This window comes from Papio anubis, chromosome 2 (genome assembly GCF_008728515.1).
Source record: "Papio anubis isolate 15944 chromosome 2, Panubis1.0, whole genome shotgun sequence".
In the NCBI taxonomy this organism is placed as follows: domain Eukaryota; kingdom Metazoa; phylum Chordata; class Mammalia; order Primates; family Cercopithecidae; genus Papio; species Papio anubis.
The window spans coordinates 136,027,401-136,045,510 of record NC_044977.1 but is presented as its reverse complement, the minus strand read 5'-3'; the positions used below and the strand labels follow the sequence as shown (position 1 = coordinate 136,045,510).

The following is an 18,110-nucleotide window of genomic DNA, read 5'->3' as shown; positions in this document are numbered from 1 at the left end:
AAACTTAATATTGTTTTAATGTCAATATTACACAAAGTTTATCTATAGATTCAATACAATCCCTATCAAAATCCCAATGACCTTTTTTTTTTTTCCAGAACTAGGAAAATCCATTCTCAAATTCATGTGGAATCACAAGGGATCTCACATAGCCAAAATAATTTTGAGAAAGAAGAACAAAATTAGAAGACTCACACTTTCTGATTTCAAAACATATTTAGAAGCTACAGTAATCAAAACAGGGTAGTACTGGCATAAAGATAGACATACAGATCAATGGAACAGAGAGGCCAGGAATAAATGCTCACATATACAATTAAACGATTTTCAACAAGGGTGTCAACACCACTCAATGGGGAAAAGACAGGCTTTTCAAAAATGGTGCTGGGAGGCTGGGCCTATAATCCCAGCACTTTGGGAGGCCAAGGTGGGTGGATCACTTGAGACCAGGAGTTTGACACCAGCCTGGCCAACACAGTGAAACCCCATCTGTACCAAAAAATACAAACATCAGCCAAATATAGTGGCACATGCCTGTAGTCCCAGCTACTAGGGAGGCTGAGGCATGAGAATCATTTGAACCCGGGAGACAGAGGTTGCAATGAGCCGAGATCACACAACTGCACTCCAGTCTGGGTGACAGAGTGAAACTCTGTCTCAAAGGAAAAAAAAAATGGTGCTGGGAAAACTGAATATTCACATGCAAAAAAAAAAAAAAAAAGTTGGGCCCTTATCTAGCCCTATATAAAAAAAATAACTTGATAGAGCAAAGACCTAACCTCAAGAGCTAAAACTATAAAACTCTTTAGAAAAAAATATAGGGCAAAAGCTTCATGACAGTGGATTTGCCCATGATTTCTTGGCTGTGACACCAAAGGCACAGACAACAATAAAAAAAGAAAAATAGGGCAGAGAAAAATGGCTGAATCATGGATCATCCCCCCTACAGGAATACCAAATTGAACAACGATCCACACAAGAAAGTACCTTCATAAGAACCAAAAATCAGGTGAGCAATCACAGTACCTGGTTTTAATTTCATGACACTGAAGAGAATAGAAAAGACAGTCTTGAACTGCTGATGCCACCCCTCCCTCATTCCTTTGCAGCAGCTGCGTGGCAAGGAGAGAGAATCTATGCACTCGGAGGAGGGGAGAGTACCTTGATTATGGGATTTTGCGTTAGAACTCAGAGCTGCCTGTTACAGCAGAAAGCAACACCAGACAACACTGAGCCGAGGCCCACAGAGGAAGTATTTAGACCAGCCCTAGCCAGAAGAGAATCATCCATGCCAGCAGTCGGAACCTGAGGTCCTTCAAGCCTCACCACCACGGGATAATGTACTCTGGGTTCCTAAATAAACTTGAAAAGCAGTCTAGACCACAAGGCCTGCAATTCCTAGGCAAATCCTGGTGCCGTGTTGGCTCAAAGCCAGAGAACTTGGGGAACACAGGACCCAGTAAGACACCAATGAGGGTGGCCAAGTGAATACTTGTGCCGCACCTCTCTCCTAACCCCAGGTAGCACGGCTCACAGCTCCAGGAGAGATTCCTTCCTTCTACCTGAGAAGAGGAAAAGGAAGAGTAAACAGAATTCTGTCTTGCAACTTGGAAACCAACTCAGCTACAGCAGGATTAAAAAAAAAACCAGGCAGAGGATGAAGACTCCCATTCCAGGCCCTAGCTCATAGATGACATTTCTAGATATGCCCTGGGCCACAAAGCAACCCACTGCCTTGAAGAGAAGAACCCAGTCCTGGCAGGATTCATCACTGGCTGACTCAAGAGCCCTTGGGACCTGAATAACCAACAGCAATACTCAGGCAACACGCGCTATGGGCCTTGGGTAAGACTGAGAGACGCACTGACTTCAGGTGTGACTCAGCACACCTGTGATGGCCGTGGTGAGGCACTCCTTCTACTTGAGAAAAGGAGGGGGAAGACTAAGGGGACACTGTTATGCAGCTTAGGTATCAGCTTTGCCACAGTGGAGTAAAGCACCCCATGGCCTCTTGGGGTCCCCAAGTCCAGGCTTAGGCTCTTGGATACCATTTCTGGATCTGCCCTGGGCCAGTGGGGAGCCCACTTCCCTGATGGGAGAGTCCCAGTACCGGCAACATTCACTGCAAGCTGACTGAAGAAACCTCAGTCCTTGAATGAATATCAGTGGTAGCCAGGCAGTATTTGCCGCAGGCCTGGGATGGTGGGGGCCCCAGGGAGAGACTCTTCTGCTTGTGGAAAGGGGAGGGAAGCGTGGGAAGGACTGTATTGTGGCTTGGGTCCCAGCTCAGCCACAGTAGCATATAGCAGCACCAGGTAGATTTTGAAGATTTACTAGTCCAGGCCCTGGCTCCCAGATGACATCTCTGGACCTATCTGAGACTGGGAGAACTCACCACCCGAAGGGAAGGACACAAGCCTGGTTGGCTTCACCACCTACTGATTCCGGAGCCCTAGGGTCTTCAGTAAACATAGGTAGTAACAAGGCAGCAGTTACCATGGACCCTGGGAGAGACCCAGTGCTGTGCTGGCTTCAGGTCTGACCAAGTGCAATTCCAGTAGTGGTGGCCACAAGGGTGATTGTGTCACCCCTCCTCCAGCTCCAGGCACCTCGACACACAGACAGAGAGATTCCACTTGTTTGGGAGAAAGAAAAGGGAAAAACAAGAGTCTCTGCCTGGTAATCCAGAGAATTTTTGCAGATCTTATCCAAGACGGTACATCTATTAGACTGTAAGAGCCACAGTGTTACAGGGCTTGGGATGCCCCCTAATACAAATATGGCTGCAGTGACCAAAAACTTAGATGACAACACCCAAGTGCATTCAAATACCTGGAAATCCTTCCAAAGAAGGACAGGTCCACACAAATCCAGACTGTGAAGACTATAATAAATACCAAAATCTTCAATGCCCAGACATCAATATCCTTAAGCATCAAGAATATACATGAAAACGTGACCTCACCAAAAAGAACTAAATAAGGTACCAGTCACCAATCCTGCAGAGACAGAGATATGTGACCTTTTGAACAGAAAATTCAAAATAACTGTTTTGAGGAAACCTAACAAAATTCAAGACAACACAGTGAAAGAATTCAAAATCCTATCAGAGAAATTTAACAAAGAGATAGAAACAGTCAAAAAGAATCAAGCAGAAACTCTGGAGCTGAAAAATGCAATTGACATATTGAAGAATGCATCAGAGTCTCTAAACAGCAGAACTGATCAAGCAGAAGAAAGAATTAGCAAGCCTGAAGACAGGCTATTTGAAAATACACAGTCAGAGGAGAAAAAATTAAAAAAGAATCAAACACTCTTACAAGATCTAGAAAATAGCCTCAAAGGGGCTAATCTAAGAGTTATTGGCCTTGAAAAAGAGGCAGAGAGATAGGGGTAGAAAGTTTATTCAAAGGATAATAACAGAGAACATCCAAAACCTAGGGAAAGATACTGATATTCAAGTACAAGAAGGTTACAGAACACCAAGCAGATTTAACCAAAAGAAGATCACCACAACACAGTTAATAATCAAATTCCTAAAGGTCAAGGATAAAAACAATGCTAAAAGCAGCAAGAGAAAAGAAAGAAATAGCACACAATGGTGCTCCAGTACATCTGGCAGCAGACTTTTCAGTGAAATCCTTATAAGCCAGGAGAGAGTGATATGGCATAAACTGCTGAAGAAAAGAAAATATGTATGTGGCAAAAAAAAAAAAAAAAAAAAAACTGCAATTACTTTTGCACCAACCTAACAAAGTCGTATAGGCAGTCAAACACAAGGGAGAAATAAAGACTCCTAGACAAACAAAAGCCAGGGGACTTCCTCAACATCAGACATGTCCTACAAGAAATGCTAAAGTGAGTTCTTCAATCTGATGGAAAAAAAAGGATGTTAATGAGCAATAAGAAATCACCTGAAGGTACAAAACTCACCGGTAATAGAAAATACAAAGAAAAATACAGAATATTATAACACTGTAATTGTGGTATGTAAACTACTGTATCTTGAGTAGAAAGGCCAGGCACAGTGGCTCACACTTGTAATCTCAGCACTTTAGGAGGCCGAAGAAGGCAGATAACTGAAGGTTAGGGGTTCAAGACCAGCCTGGCCAACATAGTGAAACCCCATCTCTACTAAAAATACAAAAATTAGCATGGTGGCACACGCCTGTAGTCCCAGCCACTCGGGAAGCTGAGGCAGGAGAATCTCTTGAACCCGAGAGGCAGAGTTTACAGTGGGCCGAGATCGTGCCCCTGCACTCCAGCCTGGGAGACAGACTGAGACTCTGACTCAAAAAAAAAAAAAAAAAAAAAAGCTAAAACAGCTTTTCTAGACAGACGTATAATAATATATAAATAGAGAGACATAAAGTTTAAAAGTCAAAGTATAGAGTTATTAAATTTGTCTTTGCTTCATTGTTAGCTTGCTTGTTGTTGTTTTTGTTGTTTCTGAGACAGTCTCACTCAGTCTGGCCCAGGCTGGAGCGCAGTGGTGCGATCTCGGCTCACTGCAGCATCTGCCTCCTGGGTTCAAGTGATTCTCCTGTCTCAGCCTCCCAAGTTGCTGGGATTACTGCTGTGCCCCATCACACCTAGCTAATTTTGTATTTTTAGTAGAGACAGAATTTCACCATGTTGGCCAGTCTGGTCTCAAACTCCTGATCTCAGGTGATCCACCTGCCTCGGCTTCCCAAAGTGCTGGGATTATAGGCGTGAGCCACCGCACCCGGCCTAGTTTGCTTGTTTATGCAATCAGTATTGTCATCAATTTAAAATAACAGGTGATAAGATATTATTTGCAAGCCTCAGGGTAACCTCCAATCAAAGAACATATAACCGATATACAAAAAATAAAAAGCAAAAAATTGAAACACACCACAAGAGAAAATCATCTTTAGTAAAAGGAAGATGAGAAGGATGGAAAGAAGGAAGAGAAGACCACAAAACAAACAAACAAAAAAAGTTTTTAATGACAGGATTAAGTCCTTACTTATCAATAACATTGTGAATGAACTAAACTCTCCAAAAGACATAGAGTAGCTAAATGAATTAAAAAAACAAAACCCAACAATCTTTTGCCTACAAGAAACATACTTCTCTTAATAAAGATACACATAGATTGAAAATAAAGAAATAGAAAGATATTCCATGCAAATAGAAACTACAAAAGAGCAGCAGTAGCTATATTTATGGCAGATTTACAGACAAAATAGATTTAAGATAAAATAGATTTCAAGACAAAAATTATAAAAAGAGACAACGAAGGTCATTATGTAATGACAAAGGGGTCAATTCAGCAAGAGGATACAACAATTATAAACATATATGCAGCCAACACTGGAGCACCAAGATATAGAGTGCAATTAATATTAGAGCTAGAGCTAAAGAGAGAGGTCCCAATATAATAATAGCTGGAGACGTCAACACCCCACTTTCATCTTCCAGACACAAAATCAACAATAAACATCTAACTTAATCTGCACTGTAGACCAAATGGACGTAGGATATTCATAGAACATTTCATCCAATGGCTGAAGAATATACATTCTTCTCCTTAAAGCACTTTATAGTACTTATAGCGTTCTCAAGGATAGACCATGTTAGGTCAAAAAACAAATCTTAAAAAATTTCAAGCCAAGTGTGGTGGCTCACACCTGTAATCCCAGCACTTTGGGAGGCCAAGGCAGGCAGACCACCTGAGTTTGGGAATTCAAGACCAGCCTGGCCAACACGGCAAACCCTGTTTCTACCAAAAATACAAAAATTAGCCAGACGTGGTGGTGCATGCCTGTAATCCCAGCTAATCAGGAGGCTGAGGCAGGAGAATTGATTGAACCCAGGAGGCGGAGGTTGGAGTGAGCTGAGATCGCGCCACTGCACTCCAGCCTGGGCAACAGAGCAAGACTCCATCTCAACAAACAAATAAAAATAAAAATTTCAAAAAAATCAAAATTATATCAAACATCTCTGACTACAATGGAATACAACTAGAAATCAATAACAAGAGGAATCTTAGAAACTATACAAACACATGGAAATTAAACAATGTGGTCCTGAATGACCAATGAGACAACAAAAAAATTAAGAAAGAAATTTAAAAATTTATTGAATCAAATGGTAATGAAGGCCGGGCGTGGTGGCTCACACCTGTAATTCCAGCACTTTGGGAGGCCAAGGTGGGCAGACTACCTGAGTTCAGGAATTCAAGACCAGCCTGGCCAACATGGTGAAACCCTGTCTCTACTAAAAATATAAAAATTAGCTAGATGTGGTGGTACACTCCTGTAATCCCAGCTAATCAGGAGGCTGAGGCAGGAGAATTGCTTGAACCCAGAAGGCAGAAGTTGCAGTGAGCCAAGATCGTGCCACTGTACTCCAGCCTGGGCAACACAGCAAGACTCCATCTTAAAAAAAAAAAAAAGATAATGAAAACACAACATATCAACACCCATGGGATACAGCAAAAGCAGTATTAAAAGGAAATTTTATAGCTATAAGCACCTACAAAAAAGTAGAAAAATAAACAATGATCTGTTTAAAAGAACTAGAAAAGCAAGAGCAAACCAAACCCCAAATTAGTAGAAGAAAAGAAATAATAAAGATCAGAGCAAAAATAAATGAAATTACAATGAAGGAATACAAAAGATTAGGGATATGAAAAGTTGGTTTTTTGAAAAGATAAACAAAGCCAACAACCCTTTAGCCAGACTAAGAAAAAAAGAGAAGAGACTCAAATAAATAAAATCAGAAATGAAAAAGGAGACATTACAACCAATACCACAAAAATTCAAAAAATTATTAGAGGCTACTATGAACAAGTATATGCCAATAAGTTGGAAAACCTAGAAGAAATAGATAATTCCTAGACATGTACAACCTACCAATATTGTAACATGAAGAAATCCAAAACCTGAACAGATCAATAACAAGTAATGAAAACAAAGCCCTAATAAAAAGTAATGATATCAAAGCTGTAATAAAAACTGCCAGCAATGAAGAGCCCAGGACTCAATGACTTCATTGCTGAATTTTACCATACGTTTAAGAAAAAAATAAATACCAATCCTACTCAAACAATTCAAAAAATAGAGGAAGAGGGAATACTTCCACACTCATTCTACAAGGTCAGTATTACCCTGATACCAAAACCAGACAAAGACACATCAAAAAAGAAAACTATAAGTCAATATCCCTGATGAACATTAATGCAAAAATCCCCAAAGAAATACCTGCAAATCAAATTCAACAACATATTAAAAAGATCATTCATCTTTGACCAAGTGGGATTTATCCCAGGAATGCAAGGATGGTTCAACATACATAAATCAATCAATGTGATACATCATATTGACAAAATGAAGGACAGGCCTGGCACGGTGGCTCATGCCTGTAATCCCAGTACTTTGAGAGGCCAAGGTAGGCAGGTCACCTGAAGTCATGAGTTCGAGACTAGCCTGGTCAACATGGCAAAACCCCGCCTCTACTAAAAATACAAAAATTAGCCAGGCATAATGGCAAGTGCCTGTAATTCCAGCTACTTGGGAGGCTGAAGAGGAGAATTGCTTGAATCTGGGAGGTGGAGGTTGCAGTAGCTGAGATCACACCACTGCTCTCCAGCCTGGGTGACAGAGAGAGACTCCATCTCAAAGAAAAGACAAAAACCATACAAACATGAACATTTCAATAGATGCTAAAAAAAGTATTGGATAAAATCAACATTCCTTCATGATAAAACTCTCACAAAATGCTACAGAAGGAACATACATCAACACAATAAAAGCTATATACAACAGACCCACAGCCCTAGTATCATACTGAATGGGGAAAAACTGAAAGCCTTTCCTCCATGATCTAGAATATGACAAGGATGCCCACTCACCACTGTTATTCAATATAGTACTAGAAGTCCTAGCTAGAGCACTCAGACAAGAGAAAGAAATTAAGAGCATCTGAATTGGAAAAAAAGCAGTCAAATTTTTCTTGTTTGCAAATGATATGATCCTGTATTTGAAAAAATCTAAAGACTCCACCAAAAGACTATTGCAACTGATAAACAAATTCAGTACAGTTGCAGGATACAACATCAATAAATAAGTCTGGCATTTCTATATGCCAACACTGAACAATATGAAAAAGAAATCAAGAAATTAATCCCATTTACAATATCTGGAAATAAAATTAAATACCTAGGAATTAATTTACCCAAAGAAGTGAAAGATTTCTACAATGAAAACTGTAATACACTGGCTGGGCACGGTGGCTCACGCCTGTAATCCCAGCACTTTGGGAGGCCAAGGTGGGCAGATCACTTGAGACCAGGAGTTCAAGACCAGCCTGGCCAATATGGTGAAACCCTGTCTCTACTAAAAATACAAAACTTAGCCAGGCGTGGTGGCGCATGCTTGTAATCCCAGCTACTTGGGAGGTTGAGGCATGAGAATCACTTGAACCCAGGAGGTGGAGGTTTCAGTGAGCCAAGATTGTACCACTGCACTCCAGCCTGAGTGACAGGGTGTGACCTTGGTCTCTGCTGGAAAAAAAAAAAAAAAAGCTATAAAACACCAATGAAATAAATTGAAAAGGGTACAAACAATGAGAAAATTTTCCATGTTCATGGATGGATTGGATGAATCAATATTGTTAAAATGCCCTTATTACCCAAAGCAAGCTACAGATTCAATGCAATCCCTATCAAAATACCAATGGCATTCTTCACAGAAACAGAAAAACAATCCTCAAATTTACATGGAGCCACAAAAGACCCAGAATAGCCAAAGCTATCCTGAGTATAATGAACAAAACTGGAACAATCACATTACTTGCCTTCAAATTATAAGAGCTATAGTAACTAAAATGGCATGGTACTGGCATAAAAACAGACACATAGACCAATGGAACAAAATTGAGAACCCAGAAACAAATCCATACATCTACACTGAACTCATTTTCAACAAAGGGCCAAGAACATAAATTGGAGAAAGGGCAGTCTCTTCGATAGATGGTGCTGGGAATACTGAATGTCCATATGCAAAAGAATGAAGCTAGACCTCTCTCTCTCATCATATACAAAAATAAAATCAAAATGCATTAAAGACTTAAATCTAAGACCTCAAACTATAACTCTACTACAAGAAAACATTGGGGAAACTCTCCAGGACACTGGACTGAGCAAAGATTTCTTGAAAAATACCCTGTAAGCACAGGCAACCAAAGAAAAAACAGACAAATGGGATAACATCAAATTAAAAAGCTTCTGCACCTCAAAGGAAACAATAACCAAAGTGAAGAGACAACCCACAGAACGGGAGAAAATATGTGCAAACTATCCATCTGACAAGGAATTAATAACCAGGTTATATAAAGAGCTCAAGCAACTCTACAGGAAAAAAAAAAATCTAACAATCCCATTTAAAAATGGTCGTGAGATATGAATAGGCATTTCTCAAAAGAAGACATACAAATGGCAAACAGGTATATGAAAAGGTGCTCAACATCACTGATCACCAGAGAAATGAAAATCAAAATTACAATAGGATATCATCTCACCCCAATTAAAATGGCTTTTATCCAAAAGATAGGCAATAACAAATGCTGGCAAGGATGAAAAGGAAACCCTCGTACACTGTTGGTGAAAATGTAAATTGTTACAACCGTTATGGAGAACAGTTTGGAGGCTCCTCATAAAACTAAAAATAGAAGTACCATATGATCCAGCAATTCCACTGTTAGATATATATCAAAAGAAAGGAAATCAGTATATCACAGAGATACCTTTAATCCCGTGCTTATCGCAGCACTATTCACAATAGCCATGATTTGGAAGCAACCTAAGTGTCCATCACCAGATGAATGGATAAAGAAAATGTGGGCTGGGTGCAGTGGATCATGTCTGTAATCCCAGCACTTTGGGAGGCCAAGGCAGGCAGATTACTTGAGTGCAGGAGCTGGAGATCAGCCTGGGTAACATCTCCAAAAAGTACAAAATTTAGCCAGGCATGCTGGCTCACACCTGTGTTCCCAGCTACTCAGGAGGCTGACATGGGAGGATCACTTGAGCCCTGAAGATCAAGGCTGCAATGAGTCATGATCACACTACTGCACTCAACCTGGGTGACAGAGTGAGAGACCTTGTCTCAAAAAAGAAAAGAGAAAATATGGTACATATACATGGTAGAATACTATTCAGCCTTAAATAGAACTGTTGTTTGCAACACCATGGATAGAATGGAGGTCATCATGTTAAGTAAGCCAAGCAGAGAAAGACAAACTTTGCATTGTTCTTACTTATTTGAGGGAACTAAAAAATGTAAAAGTTGAATTCATGGAGACAGAGAGTAGAATAATGGTCACCAGAACCTGGGAAGGGTAGCTGGGGATGAGCAAGAAGTGGGGTTGGTTAATGAGTATGACCATGTAATTAAATAGAATGAATAAGATCTAGTATTTGGTAGCACAACAGGGTAACTACAGTCAACAATAATTTATTGTACATTTTTAAATAACTAAAAGAGCATAATTGGATTGTTTGCAACACAAAAAAAGAATAAATGCTTGAGGTGATGAATATCCTATTTACTCTGATGTGATTATTATGGACTGTATGCCTGTATCAAAATATCTCATGTACCTCATGAATATATACACCTAGTATGTACCCACAAAAATTAAAATGGAAAAAGGAAAAAGCAGACAAATTGGACTTCATAGAAATTAAAAACTTGCACATCAGTGAGCACTGTCAACAGAGATTAGAAAAAGTAAACACACAGGTGGGGTGCAGTGGCTCATGTCTGTAATCCCAGCACTTTGGGAGGCTAAGATGGGAGAACTGCTTGAGGACAACAGTTCAAGACCAGCCTGGGCAGCACAGAGAGATGCCATTGCTACAGAAAAATTAAAAATTAGCCAGGCATGGTGGCAGGTGCCTTTAGTCCTAGCTACTCAGGAAGCTGAGACAGGAGGATCACTTGAGGCCAAGAGGTTGAGGCTGCAGTGAGCCATGATCATGCTGGTGTGCTCTAGCATGGTCAACAGAGTGAGGCCTTGTCTCCAAAAAAAAAAAAAAAAAAAAAAAAAGGCAACATACAGAATGGATGTGAGAAAAAATTTGCAAATCATTTATCTAATTAGGGACTCAGAATGTAGAGAACTCCTAAAATTCAACAACAACAAAAAAGCAAACAACCCCATTCAAAGAGGGGCAAAAGAACTGAATAGAGATTTATACAAAAAACACATATGAAAGGTCAATAACCACATGAAAAGATGCTCAATATCACTAATCATTAGAGAAATACAATGAGATACTACCTCAAGCCCATTAGGATAACTACTAACAAAAAAACAGAAAATAATAATTGTTGGTAAGGATGTGGTGAAATTGAAACTCTTGTGCATTGTTAGTGGTAATATAAAATAGTATAGCCACTATAAAAAACAGTATAGCAGTTACTCAAAAAATTAAAAATAGGCCAGGTGCAGTGGCTCACGCCTGTTATCCCAGCACCTTGGGAGGCCGAGGCAGGTGGATCACTTGAGATCAAGAGTTCGAGACCAGCCTGACCAACATGGTAAAACTCTGTCTCTACCAAAAATACAAAACAATTAGTCAGGTGTGGTGGCAGGCGCCTGTAATCCCAGCTCCTCGGGAGGCTGAGGCAGGAGAATCGCTTGAACCCGGGAGGCAGAGGTTACAGTGAGCTGAGATCACACCACTTCACTCCTTCCTGGGCAACAGAGTGAGACTCTGCCTAAAAAAAAAAAAAAAAAAAAAAAAAAAATTAAAAACACAATGACCATCTAATCCACTTCTGGGTATGTAACTGAAACTCAAAATAACTGAAAGCAGGATCTCGAAGAGATATGTATACATTCATGTTCATAGCAGCATTATTCACGACAGCTCAAACATGGAAGCAACCGAAGTGTCCATCAACAAATGAACAGAGAAGCCAAATGTGATATACACTTACAATGGGATATTGTCCATCTTAAAAAGGACAAAAATTATGATATATGCAACAACGTGGATGAATCTTAGTAATGCCAGGCTAAGTGAAAAAAAGCCAGTCACAAAAGAATACAATATGACGCCACTTATATGAGGTATCTGGAATGGTCAAAATCATAGAGACAGAAATGGAATGATGGGTACCAGGGGATGAAGGGAAAAGGAAGTTGGAGTTATTGTTGTTTTGTTTTGTTTTGTTGTTTGAGACAGAGTTTCACTCTTGTTGCCCAGGCTGGAGTGCAGTGACACAGTTTCAGCTCACTGCAACCTCTGCTCCCGGGTTCCAGTTATTCTCCTGCCTCAGTCTCCTGAGTAGCTGGGATTACAGGCACCTGCCACCACACCTGGCTAATTGTTCGTATTTTTAGTAGAGACAGGGTTTCATCATGTTGGCCAGGCTGGTCTCGATCTCCTGACCTCAGGTGATCCACCCGCCTCAGCCTCCCGAAGTGCTGGGATTACAGGCATAAGCCACCGCACCGTCCCCTGGAGTTGTTTAATGGGCATGGAAAAAATATTATGTCTATTATGCTACCAATAAAACGTTATTGAAAGAGCTAAGACAATGTGCTAACTGGAAGCATAAATTATTGAGTGCTAAGGGACATAATCCAACTGTGGTCTAAATCAAAAAGCACCACACACACACACAAAAAAACACTTTTAAGATATTCTACAGTGTTTAAAATGCAAATATAGTGATTATAACATTCTAGCAAACTAAATCCTTTTCAGATTCCTTTTTAAGCACAAAAAAAAAAGTGATTATGGAAATACAGACCATGCAATTACTTTCTGTAAAATCCTGTGGATGTGTTAGGTTTAAACCAACACCTTAAAATATGTTCACTGTTCTAAAATACTATTTAAAAGCTACTAATACGAGTAACAATATGATACACTGTTTGAGATAAAAATTGTCTGAAATGGGAATAAACTACCTACCGCTTGTTGTAAAGTCTCTTTCATTTTTTAACTTACCAGTCGAATGCTTCTTAGAAGTAACATTATTCCAACTATGGCCATTCCAGTGCTGATGTTCTACAGAAAGAGATTTAAGGGTTAACCCTCACTAATTATTATTCACAATAATGAAAGCACTAATTAGAAAGTGGAAAAAAAGAGGAATGTGCTCTCTATATCTAATTGTACAAACAATGTATGTCCTTCAAATAAAGGCCCACTTCTTCAAAAACCGTCCACTCATTCATTAATCTTTCCTTCTTTTAACTTTTATAGTACTCAAATTCTTTCCCAAACTGGCACACAGAGAAATTTATATATATATAAACATATACACACACATATACACACCCACCCATCCCGATACACACATACATATATGTATATAGTATTGGATTGTTCTCTACTGATCATATTATTTAACTATCAGTACCATGAATAGATTAGCTGGTCTAGTACTTCCTATACAGTACCCATAGTAATTAGTATAACCTTGCATCCATGGTAGGAATTTAAGTATTTGGTAGAAAATGTTATCACTAAAACCTTAAAATACAGTACCTTGGCAGATGTGGGTAAATGGCTGGGGAATACTCAGTGATGTTTTTAAAGTGTTTCATTTAAACTAGGGTAGGCCTAAAGAAGTTAATGAAAAATTAAGAATCCTGCAACTCTCTCAAAAACAGAGATAATCTAACACACTTTCCTTCAATCAATACAATTAGGTATATAAGAAATGAGATTGGCCGGGCGCGGTAGCTCAAGCCTGTAATCCCAGCACTTTGGGAGGCCGAGGCGGGCGGATCACGAGGTCAGGAGATCGAGACTATCCTGGCTAACCCGGTGAAACCCCGTCTCTACTAAAAAATACAAAAAACTAGCCGGGCGAGGTGGTGGGCGCCTGTAGTCCCAGCTATTCGCGAGGCTGAGGCAGGAGAATGGCGTAAACCCGGGAGGCGGAGCTTGCAGTGAGCTGAGATCCGGCCACTGCACTCCAGCCTGGGCGACAGAGCAAGACTCCATCTCAAAAAAAAAAAAAGAAAGAAAAGAAAGAAATGAGATTGAGGCGAGGTGCGGTACCTCACACCTGCAGTCCCAGCACTTGGGGAGGCTGAGGCTGGTGGATCACTTGAGGCCAGGAGTTTGAGACCAGCCTGGCCAACATGGTGAATCCTCATCTCTACTAAAAATTAAAAAAACTAGCCGGATGTGGTAGCACACATCTGTAATTCCAGCCACTCAGGAGGCTAAGGCACGAGAATTGCTAGAACCCAGGAGGTGGAGGTTGCAGTGAGCCGAGATTGTGCCACTGCACTCCAGCCTGGGCAACAGAGCCAGACTCTGTCTCAAAATAAAAAAGAGGCTGGGCGCGGTGGCTCATGCTTGTAATCCCAGCATTTTGGGAGGCCAAGGCGGGCGGATCACCTGAGGTCAGGAGTTCGAGACCAGCCTGGCCAACATGGCGAAACCCCATCTCTACTAAAAATTAAAAAATTAGCCGGGCATGGTGGCAGGCACCTGTAATCCCAGCTACTCGGGAGGCTGAGGCAGGAGAATCGCTTGAACCCAGGAGGCAGAGGTTGCAGTGAGCCAAGATCACACCATTGCACTCCAGCCTGAGGGACAAGTGTGAGACTTCATCTAAAAAAAAAAAGAAAAAGAAAAAAAAAGAGATTGAAAAAATGCACAAAGGTACATACGCTGGGTTCTATGACCGGATTATTTGTAATATTATAACCATGTTCTAATTTAAACAACTTCCTCCCATAATCCTTCTGAAGTCATTTTTTAATTTGAAATAACCCATGCATCTATTGCTGCTTAACTGGAAGAAATGAGTTTTCACCAATTAACACATATATTATTTACCATTCGATGATGCCACAAATATTTATCTAGCACTTACTAAGTGACAGGCATTACTCTAAGAACTAGGGCTACAATGGTGAGTGAAAACAGGCATGGCTTTGGACTTTGTGCTGCTTGGCTGCAGAGCATTTGCAAAGTTATCTTACTCAACTTTTCAGTATTATTTTTTAAAGGTAATGATTCCTTCTGAAAACATTTTCTTCACTTGGCTTCTAGAACACCAGGCTGTCCTGACTTTCTTATGACCTCACTGTCTGCTTCCTCTTGGTCTTTGCTGACTTTCTCTTTACTCCCCAGATTCTCAATGTTATAATCCCCCAAATTCTAGGGCTTCTTCAGTAGCTTTTCTCACTTGCTCTGAGATGTTACTCAAGTCCACAGCTTTAAATGCTACTTAAGGTTTATGCAGGTCATTCCCAGTGTTCTATGTCAGGTTCTGATCTCCCTTCAACACCAGACTCCATATCCAGTTGCCAAGAACAGCATCTACAATTCTGCTTAGAAGTCTAATAACCATCTTCAAGTTTGCACATCTCCATGTACATGTCCAAAAAGTTATCTAGATTTTCCCCAACAAATCATTTACTCCAACTCCTTCTCCTTATCAGCAACTATTACCAGCCTCCTTAGACCTCTTTCTTTGTACCTCACACCCAAACAATTCATATCACCACAATTCTGTGTCTTAGCCACAACCCTCTCTCGCCTGGTGGCCAAAATGTCCCCCTCTTGCTTCAACTCCAGAGGCTTAGTGCTTCAGGAAAAAAAAAAAAAAAGGCAGGGCACCAGTGGCTGATGCCTATAATCCCAGTGCTTTGGGAGGCTGAGGCGGGCAGATCCCTTGAGGCCAGGAGTTCAAGGCCAGCCTGGACAACACAGGGAGACCTTGTCTCTACAAACAAAAAACAAATTAGCCTGGTGTGGTGACAAGTGCCTTGTAGCCCCAGTTACTCGCGAGCCTGAGGTGGGAGGATTGCTTAAGCACAGGGAGTAGAGGCTGCAATGAGACATAATGGTGCCACTGCACTCCAGGCGTGACAAGAGTGAGACTCTGTCTCAAAAAAAAGAAATCTATTCGGGAGGCTGAGGTGGGAGATCACTTGAGGCCAGGAGTTGGAGGCCACCCGGGCAACATACCAAGATTCCCAGTCTCTAATTCTAAAAGAAAGTAGTCGATGGGGGTAGCGCACGCCTATGGTTCCAGCTACTTGGGAGGCTGAAGTGGGAGGATTTTTTCAGCCCAGGAGGTGGAGCGGCAGCAGTGAGCTATGATTGTGCCACTGCACTCCAGCTTGGGCCAGAGAGGAATATCCCGTCCCTAAAAAAATAAAATTAAAAATAAATAAAAATTAGAAATGCTCTCTCCAAAGGCGTACAGGACTTCCCTGCTCTTCCTCGGTCTCCTCTCTGGGCTCTCCCCAAACGCTCTAATGGAACAAGTGGCATCCCGGAGCTGGGCTGCGTCTCACCCTTTGAGGTGCCCGCCCCCCACAGCCCAGCAAGGATCCTGCACAGTCCTTGCAATAATGAGGCCGAACTGGCCCCCTGGCCCGCCCCCGGCCCTCTGCAGCCCTGCACGCACGACACTCGCGATGTCGGCCTCTCGAGCTCGCTCCCCCGCAGTTTTCTGTCGCTCCCCGGCCCCGGCGGGATCCACGCCTGAGGCCTCACGTTCTTCTCAGGGTCGCTCGGTGCCGCCCCGCGCCCACCGCCCGCCCAGACCGCGTGGCTGCAGTACCCGGACTAGGCGCAGGTGGTCGTCTGCCCACTGCGAGATCCGAGCCACAACGTTGGGCTCCATTCCGTCCCTGTCGGGAGACTGCGAGCCTGAGGCCGCGGGCTGCCCCGCCATGTTCCCGGCCTCCTGCGAGCCGGCCCTGCGCTCCTCCGGCTGGCGGCAGGGGGCGCCGCGCACCTCGGGAAGGCGGCGGGGTCCCCTTCCCCGCCGACCGGGGTGGCCCCGCGACCTGCAGTCGCCAGTGGGCGGGCCCCAGATATCAGATGTCTTAACAGTGCCTCAACCGCTTTTATGCAGGGTGATTCCACGATGCAGGCGATCTCTGAACCGCACTGCAGGGGTTGAAGCATTCCCGACCAAGCTAGTAGTGTGATTTTCAATTGGTGACTTTAATTCACCCTGCTGCAGTGTGGTTTCCGCAGGTGCCACACAAGGAAGGAAATTGAAGTAATTCATTCCTTCCACCTGCTCCCAAACAAAAACATGCATTATTTTTAACCAAATACGGCCTGTCCTTGAAACCTATGCATATTTCTTATATTCGAATTGTGCTTTAAAGTTTTAAGAGCTGCTCTGAAAGCCTAATATCACATGCTGTAAATGTTTGAGCTGTTAGAAAACAATAGTAATACATTTTAAATAAAAAAAAATAGAAACGGAGCAGTGCAAATAATATGGTAACATTCGTGTAATAAAAATACATATTGAGGCCGGGTGTGGTGGCTTATGCCTGTAATACCAACACTGTGGGAGGCCGAAGCGGGCGAATTACTTGAGGTCAGGGGTTCGAGACCAGCCTGGCCAACATGGCGAAATTCCGTCTGTACTAAAAACACAAAAATTAGCCGAACGTGGTGGTACTCGCCTATAATCCCAGCTACTCAAGAGGCTGAGGCAAGAGAATCGCCTGAACCTGGGAAGCGGAGGTTGCAGTGAGCCAAGATTATGCCACTACACTCCAGCCTGGGTAACAGAGCGAGACTCCATATTAAATAAATAAATAAATACTAAATACTATACAAGAAACTAGTAACAGTGACTACCCCTGGGAAAGGGATTGCAGGTAGGAAAGGGCAAGAAGTTTCACAGTCTGCCAACTCTAATAAACATTTTTCAGTGATAGAAATGTCCTGTAGCTTTCTGTGGCTATTGCCTTCGTCAAATGTGGCTACTGAAATCAAGGAACTGAATTTTTAACTTTATTAATTTTCATTAATTTAGTCACATACGGCTAGTGGCTACCGTATCGGAGAGTGCAATTATACTATTGGAATTTTTTTTCTTTATGCAAATATTACCTTTAAAAGTCAAAACAGACTATATTGTATTCCTAACAATACATATTGTGAGTGGTGGCTTCAAGGAGTGTATTGTCTCCGTGTTATAGCCAATAGAAAGTAAATAACAACCAAGACTGGTGGCTCACGCCTGTAATCCCAACACTTTGGGAGGCCAAGGAGGATGAATCATGAGATCAGGAGATCGAGACCATCCTGGCTAACACGGTGAAACCCTATCTCTACTAAAAAT

At 41.8% G+C, this 18,110-nt stretch overlaps 1 protein-coding gene across 4 annotated transcripts in view; it reads right to left on the bottom strand.

Moving 5' to 3' along the window:
• C2H3orf33 (chromosome 2 C3orf33 homolog) overlaps positions 1-16,771 on the bottom strand; it is a 52,006-nt gene extending 35,235 nt beyond the window's left edge. For 3 of the 4 annotated variants that reach the window (XR_644002.4, XM_009201487.4, XM_003894926.5), the window contains exons 1-2: positions 16,581-16,771; positions 12,992-13,051 (exon numbers count right to left, since the gene is read on the bottom strand). Coding sequence is in view for 3 of the 4 variants with exons in the window: in XM_009201487.4 (XP_009199751.1) it covers positions 12,992-13,051; positions 16,581-16,694 (174 nt within the window). In the remaining variant the exon portion in view is untranslated. Of the gene's footprint in view, positions 1-12,991; positions 13,052-13,534; positions 13,789-16,580 lie in introns of those variants that run through there. The other variant, XM_031663638.1, reaches the window with a different exon arrangement.
• Positions 16,772-18,110: the final 1,339 nt, after the last annotated feature.